The sequence below is a fragment of the Trichosurus vulpecula genome, chromosome 2, assembly GCF_011100635.1.
Source record: "Trichosurus vulpecula isolate mTriVul1 chromosome 2, mTriVul1.pri, whole genome shotgun sequence".
Taxonomy (NCBI): Eukaryota; Metazoa; Chordata; class Mammalia; order Diprotodontia; family Phalangeridae; genus Trichosurus; species Trichosurus vulpecula.
The window spans coordinates 107,627,496-107,642,412 of record NC_050574.1 but is presented as its reverse complement, the minus strand read 5'-3'; the positions used below and the strand labels follow the sequence as shown (position 1 = coordinate 107,642,412).

General features: G+C 34.4%; 1 protein-coding gene across 20 annotated transcripts in view; it reads right to left on the bottom strand.

The window, feature by feature from the left end:
• The window catches only part of PICALM (phosphatidylinositol binding clathrin assembly protein), a 129,594-nt gene that overhangs the window by 5,915 nt on the left and 108,762 nt on the right, over nucleotides 1-14,917 (bottom strand). For 7 of the 20 annotated variants that reach the window (XM_036745872.1, XM_036745857.1, XM_036745858.1 and 4 more), the window contains 6 exons: nucleotides 12,929-13,060; nucleotides 12,818-12,848; nucleotides 12,546-12,645; nucleotides 10,405-10,428; nucleotides 8,646-8,705; nucleotides 7,507-7,611 (listed from right to left, as the gene is read on the bottom strand). In XM_036745872.1, the coding sequence (XP_036601767.1) occupies nucleotides 7,507-7,611; nucleotides 8,646-8,705; nucleotides 10,405-10,428; nucleotides 12,546-12,645; nucleotides 12,818-12,848; nucleotides 12,929-13,060 (452 nt within the window). The remainder of the gene's footprint in view (nucleotides 1-7,506; nucleotides 7,612-8,645; nucleotides 8,706-10,404; nucleotides 10,429-12,545; nucleotides 12,646-12,817; nucleotides 12,849-12,928; nucleotides 13,061-14,917) is intronic. The other 13 variants (XM_036745873.1, XM_036745856.1, XM_036745860.1 and 10 more) reach the window with 3 other exon arrangements.

Sequence of the window (14,917 nt, the reverse complement as noted above, 5' to 3'; positions counted from 1 at the left end):
GACAACTCAGCTTCTGAAAATGCTTAATTCACAACTATGCCATTTTGGAAGAATAAAAATACAAGTGGAACTGGCCTATAAACATACAAGCAATATTATGTTATCAGTCTTCCATATTTAAAGATGATGGTATTACTTAGTTGTTCCTGTGTGAGGAAACAACAAAGGTAGATGTTTGATTTCTATAATGCACACATGTGAAATGGCTGCTTTATGGTTTGATGCAACTAATACTCATCAGAGTCAACGTGGTTGGCAACTGCCTCTTAGAACCATATTCAGATGCCTTTCCTGTTGTAATCCCATCTTACATTATGATTACTATATATCAGGCATGTTATGTAACATAACTATAACGCTGTTTTTGAAGCTATCATCCACCCTATTTCCAGTGGCTCACCATACAACATCCTGTTCACAATCACTCTCCTGACACATTTAGCCCTGCACTCTTATGTGCATATATGTGCCACCTGGCTATCTCACAAGGATATTCTGTTTTCAATGAAATCGCCACATAGATATATTTGGTTTTACAGGTAACAGGGAGCCACCCAGATTAAAACCTTTCACAACTTGGCAGTGATCGACTTTACCAATCTTATTATATACATTACTTATTATATACATTACACTACACACTATAGGATAGCTAAACTGGCCTTTTTGTTGTCCATCATACATGACACTATCACTCATCTCCACTGCCAAGGAAGCAACATGGGCAGGCCTATCCTATAGGAAAATCATTCTGACAGCTATTTGGAGTATGATTTCAAATGGGCAGAGACTTGAGGCAGGGAGACCAATGAGGAGGCCACTAAAATAGTCCAGGTGAGTGGTCATTCAGCTTGAACTTAAGTGGTAGTCATGTGGAAGTAGAAACAAGACTTGGCATCTGAATAGATTTGCGTGTAGCATCAGTGAGGATTCCAGGATGACTCCCAGTCTATGAATCTGGGTGAATGGAAGGATGCCAATGTATTTGATACAAATAAGAAAGTTGAAAAGAGGGGGTAAGTGGAAGATAATGAACTCTGTTTTGGACATATTAAATCTGATACACCTACAGAACATTCAGTGGGAAATGTCCAATACGCAACCGGTAATGTGATTCTAGAGCTCACAAGAGAGACTAAGGCTAGATGTATGGATCTAGGAGTAGTCTGCATAGATATGATAAACCATAGGAATTCATGAGGTCACCAAAAGAGAATGTAAATAGAAGAGCCTAGGGGGTCCGGGACAAAGCCTTGCAGTACACCTACTCAGTGAATATGACAAGGATGATGATGCCAAAAAGGAGATAGGTAGAAGAACTGATATAACTGTCACAAAAACAAAAAACCCAGAGAAGAGAGAGTATATCAAGGAGGTAATAATGGTGCTCAAATGCCGCAGAGAGGTCAAGGGGCTGAAAAACAAGTTATCATTTGTGACACTAACTTAAACATCCCAAATCAAACTCTTTCATGTTATCTATCTAAAAACTTGAATGAATGAGCTACACTGTAGACAATGCAAAAGGCCTTTTTAAAAATATTTTTAAGGGGGTAAAAAAAGAAATCCAGTTGTGTAGAACAGCTGACAAATGATGTAACTGCCAACAGTGACTATTCACATACAAGTACAAAAACGAAACCTAAATATCAAATAAAGAAGTTAGTTCTTACATATTCAAGAATTTCAGTAAAAGAGACCATTTTTGTAGGACAAATTATTTCCATATCAAGAAGCAACAGTGCCCCCCATTGAGAGTGGTTAACAGTTCTCACAAAAAGTCTTTGTTTCCATTCAGACACTTTACTGATGTCAGACTTACTTTAAAATCAGCCATCGCAAAACAAATAAAACAGCTGAGCCATTCTGGATCTCTAGACAGAGCCCCTGTAAATGCCTAACAAAGCATCAGTTATCATCAGTACAATCAGAAAACCTAAAAGAACCTACCTATTTCTGACCAAAGAAAAGGTCCCACTACTCGCTGCTAAATACACTGATTTTTCCCACTGCACTCGTTAATTGACCCAATTATTTATCAAAGAATTAAATTCAAATATGCATAAGGGAATAGTTACACTTTCTTCATAAAACACAAAATAAATCTTAAAAAGCAACTGAATTATTTTTAAAAAAATAAATAGGTCTATTCCCGCTTAGACTTAAATAGGGGTTGATAGTCTCTACAAGTCACATATATCTTCATAGAAATTAGAAAACTAGCAAGGCTGCTACACATTAACAAAAATACACTATTGATTGTAGTCAAGAAGAGGTTTAGTAACTGCACTAGTCAGTGATAGCATCCCAATAACCCAACAGTCTAATCAGCAACACAACTAAGTAGAGGAGAAAAACAGTATCATACAACAAAGACTATCTATCCTTCATGCCAACTTCAAATTTTCAAGTAGTGCTCATGGGAGTTATATGAGGTGATACATACAGAAAAAATAACAGAAGGGAATTAAGAATTAAATATAGACACCTCAGCCACAAAAATAATGAGCCTATGAACAACAGAAACAATGAAACTAGACTGAGGATCAGGCAAGAAGAAATTTTCTCATGCTTTTCTTGTGGAAAAAAATGGAAAGACATGGATAGGAACATAGTTATATGGGTTCAAAACTGGTTAAATAGCCAGACTCAAATATGAATGGTTTGAGATGGACTTGAATGGAAGTATCTTGGGGACTTGTGCTTAGTTCTGCACCTTTTATCTGTGACTTGGATAAAGGCATATTTAGATAGTACAATTCATTAAATTTACAGCTGATACAAAAGCAGGAAAGATAATTAACACATTGACTGGCAGAGTCAAGATCTAAAAAGACCCAAGGCCTTTAGCCTTGCAGGGTAAAGGTCTGGGCCAAATTTTAAAGATGAAATTTAATAGGAATAAATGTAGTTTTATTCTTCAGTTCAAAATATCAACCTCACAAGTACAAAATGGGGAAGCTAAAGGGCAGATCATCTGAAAAAGATACAGGGCATCTGGTTCACTGCAATGCATAATAGTGATATGCCAGTCAAGAAAGCTAAAATATCAGACTATACTGAGAAGAAAAACTTCTAAGGAATAAGGATATGATAGTTCTGATGTAGTATTCTACACCTTAGTCAGATCACATCTGATTATCGTCTTTAGTATTAGGCACATATTTTAGGAAGGATATTGATAAACTAGAAAGCTTCTAGAAGAAGAGAAGTAGGTTGTAAGTCCCTTAAGGTTTATTCTATATGGATACCAGCTGAAGAAACTGGAGTTGTTTAACTTGAAGAAAAAGGCTCAAGGAGAACATAACTATCTTCAAGCATCTAAAGTGTTGTCATATACAAAAGAGGGGTTTAATAAAAATCAGATCACTTCAGGTATAAAAAGTCTCTATCTTTCTTGCTTCACTTAAAAAATTTATCAAGATATCATTTGATATCTGACTCTCTTCCATTGAGAACTGCTGTGTTTTTTGTTTTGTTTTCAGTTAACACTATTGTACTGTTAATGTATTTTTGCTTAATTTGAAGACCTTTCCATTCATTAATAGGCCTGTGTGACCTGCTTAAATCACACGGAAGCCTAACTTACATGTGGTGGGAGGAGCAGGAAGGTTAGAGCAGAGCCAAGGGGAAATGAGGTCAGAGAAATTAGAGCAGTGGGGGAGGGAGGACACAGGCAAGCAGCTAGCATTGTAAGTGCTTGTTTGTGGGAAGGTTTTGGGATGGAGTTGCTCTGGGTAGTGATAATGTGCATTAACTTCTTTGCTGCTATAATGGATTCAGTTTACTGGTGCTAGAATTTGGCTTTCTTGTGTATGGATAAATGTTTTGCTTCTGTCTTCTATATGGAGAGTCTGTTATATTTTACAATTCAGAACCACACCAGCATATTCATAGCAATAGCAATATAACTGGCAATATAACTGGCAAGCCCATCACACTCATATTCACCATTTTACCACCACTAAAAGTTTTAGATTATTTGCTTGAGTGAATGTGGAGGAAAGGAAAGATGAAAAAGGAGTGATATTAGTTAGGAAAGGTTTCTTGGAGCAAGTAAATTTTTAAAATCAAGTCTTTGAGAAAATAGAACCTAGTGTCCTTTAAATTGGGAAGAAAAAAGCAAACAGAAAAAGAAGAGTATAGCAACTGTATCTTCTACATAGAAGTGAGCAAGAAAATTATTAGTATTACTTATTATTAATGAAAATCATTAGTACTAATAGCTCACATTTATGCAGTCCTTTGCTATTTAAAAAGAGCCTCCTATACAGCAACTTTAAAATAGTGATAAATAATAAAGATTGGCTTGGATGGAATAAGGGAAACTGGAGCGTGAGAAACAAAGTCTATGATAGTCACATAATTGTGAAAATCAAGTACATTACTATTTTTCATTTGCTCATGGGTTACTACTAGAATAGAACCTTGTGAAGGAATAGGAAGACAAAAAGCAAAGTGGATGGAATGCCTGGAATATAATAATATATATATACTTTCAATACAATAGGGAGTCACTGTAGGCTTAACTGGAAGGGGAAAAGTAATGAAAACACCATTTACAGAACATTATTTTAACAGTTGGATGCAGAGTAAATTAAATGAGAGGTAGTTCAAGTATAAGATGCCGGGAAAACCTGAAATAGGTTAGAAACTTTGGAAATGAACAAAAATACATTATAATATGTAATACTTTCCTAACAACAACCTCATGAAAGGCAATGCAAGTATTTCCATTTTCATAAGAAACTGAAGCTGAGAGATCAAGTGACTTGGAAAGGGTCAAATGACAGAGCCAGGACGTAATAATGTCCAATAGGTTCATAAGAGACCCTGTAGATGAAAATAAAAACTGTATATGTCTGTATTGCCTTAATATGTTTAACAAGTTCTGAAGTAAAAGGGTCAGCAGAGGGGAAGAAGATGGACCATATGGTGGTAACAAAGTTTTATTCATCCACATTATCATCACTATTATGGAATTTTCCTAGTTTTTTTTTTTTTTTGCCTTCCCTATGAGAGTTCTCTTTCAAATTCACAATGTTTTAGGGAAGTTTCCAACCCTTAACAGATTATTCCCTTATTACTGCCTAATTTCCTAGGTGATAATATAATCTTTCTTTTCCTAGAATATATCACAAAAATGTGTTCCTGTTATTCTCCCCACCCCTTTTTAGGAACATTGAAAGTCTGGCACATGTTTTCACTTTATAAGATTATTAGCAACGCAGAAGGCAAAACGTTTAAGAAATATTGGTATAAAGGCACATAAATGAAATTAATTCTGAGGTTAGTTTTTAAGAACACTTAAAGAAGGAAACTAATGCAGAGACTCCAAGGTAGAATATATTTTAAAATGCCAAGGAAATTCTTGACAGCTATAAGAGCTATATGACATTAAATATCTAAGTCTGATTAGCCATTTGAGCAAGAAGCCCAGAAAACATTGTAGAGGTATCCCACCTGTTGGTGACAGGCAGGGTAATGCAAGACAGGCAAGGTAAAACAAGAATGTTGCCTGAGCTACAACAGTGATGCAGTCTCTGCTCACTGATGCACTCTGCTGCCTCTAAGAAAGATAGCATATAGAAGTGCTTCCAGAAACGCATTGTGCTAAACATTTGAAACTATATTTTAGAGACAACAGTGAATAAATTTCTCAGCTCTGATTTAAATATTTCTTTTTGGCACACACCTGTGCTCTTCTCTTGGTCCCACCAGAAGGAGGAAATAAAACTTAAATAGAAATATTACAATTAGAAATTGAGTTGGAACATTAAAGTAATACATCTTTTCGATGAACTCACTGCATCTTGTTCTTATCTCTATTATAAGGCATTTATCACATTCCACTCTGCATTATCTACTTGTGTATACCTTTTGTCTCATGTTAAACGATATATTCACTGAGGACAGGGAATGTCATTTTTGTATCTCCTTTGTGCAAGGTTTTGTCCAACAGCCTAACAATGAATGCTTATTGAATGAAGAAATGGATGGGTTTTTTTGATCAAACCAAAAGGACCCAAGAAATCACGTTAAAGATAAAGAATCAGAGATTAAAAGGCAAGAAGAATGAGGAGTTTTATGACTACACAGTAAGAAAGGATGGATAAACTGACAGAAAGAAAAATTATATATATATTTTAACAAGTTACTAGAGTAAAATTACTAGTTTAGTTGTTCAACATTTTAAAATGGCAATCGGTAGTACTATTACTACTGGAAGGCAGAGGGTCTAAAAAAAACCTGATGAAAACTGTAAATTTGTGGGGGGAAAAAAGGGAAAACTAAGTTAAAATTTCAATTACTCCAGATAATTTATAGCAATGTATCCAGCCTTCTTGTGAAACTTATTTTGAAAGTTAGTTCAAATGTTACAAATGAAAAAGTCAATTTAAAGACCAAGTTGATCAAAGTAACTTCAATAGTAAACAGAATGAAGACATTTTAGAGCAAAAGTATTAATTTAAATCAATCTGAGTTTTACCTCTTAAGGATAAAGACTAAATTCAGTTAAATGTCAAATTACAATGTCCTTTCAGAACAAAAAAAGAGAAAAGAACTATAGAGGTAGAGAAAAGAAACTCAATTCAAGTTGAACAATATGAATTTAAACACATGAGCAATAATAAAATATATGCATCCTTCAAACAGAAAAGAGGCAGTATGTAAATTAGCCAATGCTAGAGGGAAACTGTGGTCACAGATCATTCTGATCTCCAAACAGAATCAACATAATGAACATTTATTTATCATGTAGGGTTAGGTAGCTAAATTTCTGTCACAAAAGAAAAAGTCTACATACAAGGAAATATATATAGACGACTCTTGAGGCTTAGAATTAAAAGCATTAGCTATAAGACTAACAAAAGAGCAAAAACCACAGAAGTTTGAAAAGAAAGCCAACTTGAAAACTATATAGCAATAATTTGGAATTCAGTCAATTACATGGTTTTCTCTGAAAGCACAGAAAGGAAATCAAGGGACTGAAGTTATAGAAATTAACCATTTAAGCCAAACAGGTGATGTTACAGCTGTAATAGGATCAACAATGTAAGATATATCGAGTCCTTCATTTAAGAAAAACCAAATGCTGTTACTGCGAATATTATCCTTTGGTGAAAGAAAGAAGATATCTCAAAATTTCAGGCTCATGACAGAGGGTAAAACTAATGATATATTTGGATTCATACAAGAAAACCATGCATAAGTAACAAAAAACATCTCTTAACTTCCAAATAATATACCTCTACACCCTAGAATACTAATTTACTAAGACCTTTATCTTTACCAACCTTTACTTATTCATCTCTCCTCTTGCTTCCAAAAAGTCAGTAGTGAAAGACATCCTTTACTTAAAAAAAGAGTTAAGCAAATTCCCACCTTCTGTGTAGTAAATTATTAGTTCCCTGATTAGTAAGCAACGAAACTGTCTCCATATTTAACTTGGTAAACTCCTCCCAGATGAGGCCAGTCATGATAGCATTAAACGTCCAACATTACCTGTGCTCCTGAAACAGGGCCAAAGGGATTTGGTGGTCTCATGACAGGTTGGCTGTATATTAACGTTGGTTGTGTCATTACAGGTACATTTCCCATCTGAGCTGGCTAAAAATAAATCATAAAATTAAAGGACATTATTTGTCAGTGGATTTTTTCTCCCTTTTAAAAATGAAAGCTACAAGAGTTAAAAATACTATAGTACGTTTGGTCTGGTTCAAAGGAAAATTAAGTTTGAATACATACAATAAAATAGCAGCTACAGACTCCAAGAAGGTAAAGAAGCTGAGATATCTTTCAAAGAAAGTCTTTCAAAGACCCCAATTTTATAAAAGACGTAATGCCTAAATTATAGGCCTTGGTTGGGAGCAAGGATTTCTAAACTTACTGGCTATAGAATCACAAGAAAAGTTACAAATGTAAGAAAAGAAAATCTCTCCTAAGCATGTTAAAGCAAAGTACTTCTATTAATATAGTATAAATCAAAGTACAGTTCTTAAACCCACTAGCTACATGCCCACAATGCAAGGTGAAAAGCTCAAGTTAATTCCCAAGGGCTCATTCTGCATTTGGCTATTGTTTTTAGGGAAAAATATAAAGAGGCCTAAAATAACTATAGAATAGTTACTACAGAGTCAACTCTTAATTGTTCCAGAGTATATCAACATAGTTCGTTAAAAATCACTACCACCCACTCATGAAATTAAATTCATGGATGTTACCATCTATTAAAAGAGTACACGCAAGCTATTAATGTTTTTTGATAAAAATTTCAGTTTTTGAGCTCTTGTATAGATAGATCATTTGCAACAATACAGATAGCAAATTTTTATACATATACCAGCAACTGGTGGTGTTTTGAGCCTGGATTCAGGAAGACCTGAGGTTCAAATTGGGCCTTAGACACTTACTGGCAGTGTGACTCTTGGCAAGTCCCTTAACCTGTCTGCCTCAGTTTCCTCAACTGTAAAATGAGGACAGTAACAGCACCTACCTCACAGGGTGGTTGTGAGGATCAAGTAAGATAATATTCGTAAAAAATACTTGGCATAGTAGCACATAGTAGCTGCTATATTAGAGCTTATTCCCTTCCTTCCCCATCCCCTGCCAAGCAGTCAAATTATACACAAATGAATACTTACTATTCCATATCCTATCATTCCCGTTGGGGTTGTAGCAGGATAGGCCATTACAGGAGGTGCCTAATGCAGGGAGGGGAAAAAAAATTTAACTGCTAGGAAGTGATTCAATTATGTACAATTTTAGAACAACAGTAACAGCAACTGTTAAAAAAAAAAAAGCTTTGCTAACACAGCCAAGACGAAGTGGCACTTAGAAACATCCAAAACTGGGATAGCTCTTTTTTTTTTAATGCTCTGTATGTGTTATTTAATTGGAGCAAGGAATTCCTAGTAAACAATCGCCCTCCTCCAATATGGCATCTGCTCTGCAATTTATAATCCTGAAGAGCAGCATGGGGCAATGAAAGATTAATTGACTTGCCCTGGGGGTCATACAGCCAAAATACAACAGAAGCAGAATTTGAACTCAGGTCTCTATCCATGAAGTCACACAGTCTTAAATTAATGGTCAATTATTTAGAGTTTTTCCCTGGGAGCAAAAAAGTTCCTTTCAGTTAACAACAACAACAACAAAAGGCAATTACAAACTGAAAAGACTCAACCATAAATAAAACAATGACCCAAAGAGTGACCATCTACATTTGGTTATAAATAAGACAAAGTTATTTCTGAAAGCCCTTAATTATAAAGACCTATCAGTACAATAAAAGTATGTGTAAGAAGACTGATATAATTCAATGTTAGATCCTTAATTCAGTAAAAACGTAAGTTATTCTGATCAATTAATAAGAATGAGCTTCTCAAAATGAGAATTTAGCTCAACACTGCTAGTTGCCTTGGTGATTACTTAAAATGTTTTAAAAGAGTTATGCATTGTAATGGTGTGACTGAGCATTTAATTAAATGAATTAATCACAACTATCAAATAAAGAGTCTGCATGCCATCAATGCACAACTGACATAAAAGCCATTATTTTGGCGGGGGAGGGGATGGGATAGGGAAGACCAAAAAAAAAAAAAAAAAAAAAAGAACCCTAACTTTTTGTATTTTAAAAACTAAGCTTTTAAAAAGTTGTTTTTCCTTTTAATTGGGGTTTCATTAATACATCATATTCCATTGTAAATATAAGTATATTACATAATCAGGGTATTTAATCTTTTGGGGAAGATATTTATCACCTTAATAAGATCCCCTTACACATATCATCATACAATGAAAACTGACATTACATAAAGGTGAAAGACCAATAGCACTGCTAGAATTATAAAAAACTAAAATGGAATTCTGCAATTTAAATGAATGCATAAGTTAAATGAAGCATGAATTAAAATAAGAGGTTATTTTGAATAGTTAAAGTTTAGTATTTAAGTGAGCACAAATGACTTATTGGTCTCTCCCTACTTTAAAATTAAGGTCTGCCATATTAAGTCAATGAACTGTCAAAAATAGCATAAGCCTGTGAGATTTCATGCAATTATTATTTTAAACACACCACCACAATCAACATCCCCCTTCATTCAGAATTCATCAAGTGCATTAAGGCAGCACAGACACATACAAACAATAGACACCCAGCTATCTGGAAGCAAATGGCAGAATATTAAGCAAGAAAAAAAATTTTGATATTTCCCATGCCACCACTGGAATCAAGTCTGCAGCATACCCATGAAATCAGTATATGCTAGAAGGAATTTTTTGGCACACTGAAGATCTTAATATGAAAAATGTGTAATAGCTGGAAGGTTATGAGATTCTGCTACAGCAGTGGTTAATAACATGCCGATTTTATTGCAAAAAGGCTAGTTTTTGGTCACTTACGTATTGTGGAAAATGCATGCCATTCTGTTTTCCCCAGGGAGAACAATTACATAATGCAATAACACTGGATTAGAACAAGTACTTACACAACAGAAAATACACAGAGCATTTTAGTTCACATGTACATTTAATATCTACCTAAAATACAAATGCCTATAATTCAAGTACTTTAACAAAGGGACATCTACATTAAGACCAACACTGCCAAGGTTAAAAACAATTTCCCCTGCTTTGGAATTTTCTGTTTACAAGTTTTACAACAAAAAAGCCCACAATCTGTCAGTTTTCAAATTCAGAAGCCACGCAGTAAATTTGATATGCATGTTACACTAAACCTTCAGCTAATGTCCATGGCAAGGAAAGATTAACTGGCAAATTCAGTAGCAGAGTCTGGAATACAAATACATTTTATATATCCTGAAGGAATAAATGATTTTTTTAAAAAAGACTTTAAAACCTTGACAGTGTTTAAGTATTAATGGAACAGGTTAGAAATGTAGAGAAATGTTACAAGCTGCAGCAATTCTATTCACCTAAAAATCTCCAACACTGCAAGTAAACTTTAATAAAATCTATGACATTTAGTATGCTAAAACATAAAAGAAATTAAGAAAAATAGGAGAGGGAGGGGGAAAGAGAGAGAAGGGGAGGGTGAGGGAGGGAGGGAGGTTGGTTTTAGGGCATAAGACAAAAGGAAGAGAGGAGAAAGGGAAAGAGGGAAGGAAAAGGAAAAGCACAAAAGAAGCAAAAAAATTGTTCCCAGTCTAGTAGAAATCACAAACTAGTTTCACCTGTATAAAAGATTTGAATTGTCAGTTTCCTGTTTTAACATCTTAATAGTCAAACTTCAATTGCCTGTCCTAATTCCATATACAATCTGTAAGAGGCTGCATAATGTAAAATTATTTTAAAACTGAAAAACACCTTTATGATATATGAATATTTATATTAGCTTCCCATATGAAAGAGTCACTGGCTAATTCTCATCTGTGATACTGGGAATGTTTTCAGTATAGATATAATTCTATATATACTTAGTTTGACTACCAATGAAAAACCATAGCCTCCAGGAGGCATAAATTTTACTATTTGCTACTTGTGAACAATATTAAACAAATACTTTTCAAGCTTACTTTCAGCACATTACTTAATTAGCTTTTGTCTTTAATCCAACCACATGCTGATAGCAAGCCTAAAATCACGGAAATCTGGCAACACATCAAAGAAACTGAATAAAGGAATTATCTTGAAGTGACTTCTGAAGGTATAGGGTCTAGGACAGAGATTAGATTTGTAATTTCATTAATCTAGGAAACACTTTCTACCAAAGGGTAAGCAAACTCTCTCCATTCAGGTTGGTATCTCTTCTGCAATTTAGTCTTAGAGAGCTAACTTGGAATACAATGAATTTATGTGATTTGCCGGGGGGAGGAGGTCCACACAGCTCCTACATATTAAGAGGCAGAACTTGAATCAAAGTTCTCTATCCATTATGCCATATTTTTCTCTGAGAGATTAAAAAAAATAACAATACGTGTTTTTCTTTTTTACATGGGCATATTGCTACTGGTAAATCAGTGAAAAATATTTTGATTTTACTAATAATTCACTGAAGTCACTCAATCCCCAAGACAGCAGGACAAATGACAAGGATAGTTACAAAGCAAAGCGTCTCTATAAAAACCTCAGCTGGAAAGTCATTAAACACCTCACTTTGGCCTCTTCAGCAACATGTTCTAACCAAAAGAATTAGCCTGTGCAAAAGAGACCATAATGATAGTTAAGTAGATTTTCACACTGATTAAATGTAGAACTGACTCTAACTCTAATAGGCATATTCTCCTCTCAGTCTTGCCATAGTTAATTCTTTTGGAGGTTATGGGTAGGGAAAGATTTGTGTGGAATAAGTTTTGATATCTACTCAAATTGCTAATTTAGAGCCATGTAACCTATACTACAATGCATTCTAGAAATTCTGAGGTTGATAAAGTTAAATAACCTACTTTCTAATTTATGTCAACTCTCCCTACTCTAATATTAGGAATGGATCTAAAAGCTCACTTATGGTACTTTCATGTTGCACATGAAATTTACTATAGGTTAATACATGCACTACTCTAAAATGAACTTTATTTACTTACCATTGTTGCAGCATTCCAAGCAGTTGTAGGTGCAACTTTTGGTTGCCAGTTGGATCCTCCAGTTAATTTTTTTTCACCTGGTTGACTCCAGTTTACATCACTTTAAATAAGCACAAGTCACTACATTAAACTCCCTGAGATAATTTTCTCAAAGGACAATGAGATTAAATACAGTAAAATGGAAATCCCTTTCATTTTTTACAGCTAGCTAAAACAGGTTTTTAAAAGTAGTATACATAAAATGGAGGTAAATATATAAGAGAAAAACTTACTTTTTAGTGGTTCCATTTCCAATGCCCAGATCTATGACATAAGGAAGAGAGTTTTAAATACTAGTCTTACTAAATGAATCAATTTATCATAAAAGGGAAAAAAATACTTACTGCCTACAAGGTTGGCTAAAGATGAATCCAAGTCATCTGACACTAACTTGTTCGGTGGTAGTTTGGCAATAGGAAGACTCTGGTTCTGAGAGGCCACTGTTGGTTTTAGAAGTCCACCTAGTTCATCAAAGCCTTAAAGTTATAAATAAATGAAATAGGATTTGTAAGGAACCTCACTGTACAGGGTGTTCCTAAAGTCTGGACACATAGGCAAAAATGCATATTTTCAAGAAATGAAATGATAGAAATTTTCAATAACATTTTATTTAATTGAAATATTAACAAATAACATCTTCAACATAAAATAACATCATATGATTTCATATTCACATTCCAAGAGTGAATGTGCTAAAATTGACAGCGATGTGCAGTTATTGCATCAAGTTCACATGAATCTTGCAAAGAGCATCAACCTTTGCATCACAAATGATGGAAATCATATTGAAGATGTTATTTGTTAATATTTCAATTAAATAAAATGTTATTGAAAATTTCAATCATTTCATTTCTTGAAAATATGTATTTTTGCCTATGTGTCCAGACTTCAGGAACACCCTGTACTATAGCTATTAAAAGGCAACTCTTTTTGTTCTCCTTGCTGAAAAATTCTTTTAGAAGATTTGTGCATTAAACTCTCCAAAAGGGGAGTCACACCAAACTAAACATGGTATTTTCTCTTACATACAATAAAAAAGAAGAGAAGAGACTTTGGACAAATGGAGTTAATTATTAAGTCTTAAAAAGGACAAAGGAAGAATTATTCAGACAAATGTCTGTGTGTGTATGTATGTATATGTATGTTTACATACTGCCTCCAGAGTAAACCTTCTGGAACTCCAGGACAGTTGAAATAAAGTCTTCTTCCTCAGATCTTCTTCCAAGACATCTAAAGGGCTAGCTAGTAGATGAAGAGGTACCAATAGTACTTAAGAATTCTTCCTTTTTCTTTCAGCAAAAGGACTAGCAAATTTATTCTTTTAAGTAGATTGTATTAGCAAAGAACATACCCCCTAGGGTAAATTAGAAAACTGAATGAGGCTAAAATAAACCAAGAGGTCACAAAGTGCATTCCCTAGCTTAAGAGGAAAAACCAAGCCTGAACTGCACTAAAATGACTATAATTTAAGTTTCTCGAGAGGTGTAATAAAAAAGCAGCAGGTCCACTGAGTACAGGTACTCAAGGTTTAAGTTGCTAAATTGCTGTTCTATTCTCTGTGACCCCATTTGGTGTTTTCTTGGCAGAGATACTGGAGTGGTTTGCCTTTCCTTCTCTATCCACTGTACTACCTAGCTGCCCTGTACTTAAGGCTGGGGATAGTTGTTTAGTTTTTTTTCCCTAGCATCTAACACACAGGTGCTTAGCAAATATTGAATACGAAATTGAAAGTAGAGGTCAACCTGGTATTAAAAAGAAAGATTCGATTTGCTTCTTTAAGTCTTTTCTTAGAGGACAACAGAAAGAAAAGAAAAGAAAAGCAAATCCAGGCTAGCCAACTCAAAAGATCTGCTGATGGTTGTTATACTGGAACTATTAGGTCCATAAGAAAATCACACAATATAGTAGCATATGACTAGTGCCAGATAAATCTACTTCTTTGCATCCTTCCTCACTTAGACAAAAGGGGAAATATTCAAGGCTATTAAACTACGAATACAGAGCATTAAATTTCTGTACTAAAGAAAGAATGAGGTGCAGTAGAAAGAAGAATGCATTTGGCGTCAGACATGGATTTACATCCTATTTATTATGTACAATACTTTAGGGCAAGCCATTTTACCTTTAGGCATCAGTTTCCTCATCTATAAAATGGGGGAAAGAAGTTGGACTAACTTCCCAACTAATTTGGTTTTATTATAAATTTGAGAATTTGGCTTTTTTATAAATTTGAGGGAAAAACTCAACCTATTGAATTTAAATAGCTTAAGCTTAATAAGAAATAGAATGGCACAGTGGTAAAATAATGGGTTTGGAGTAAGGAAGATCTGGAT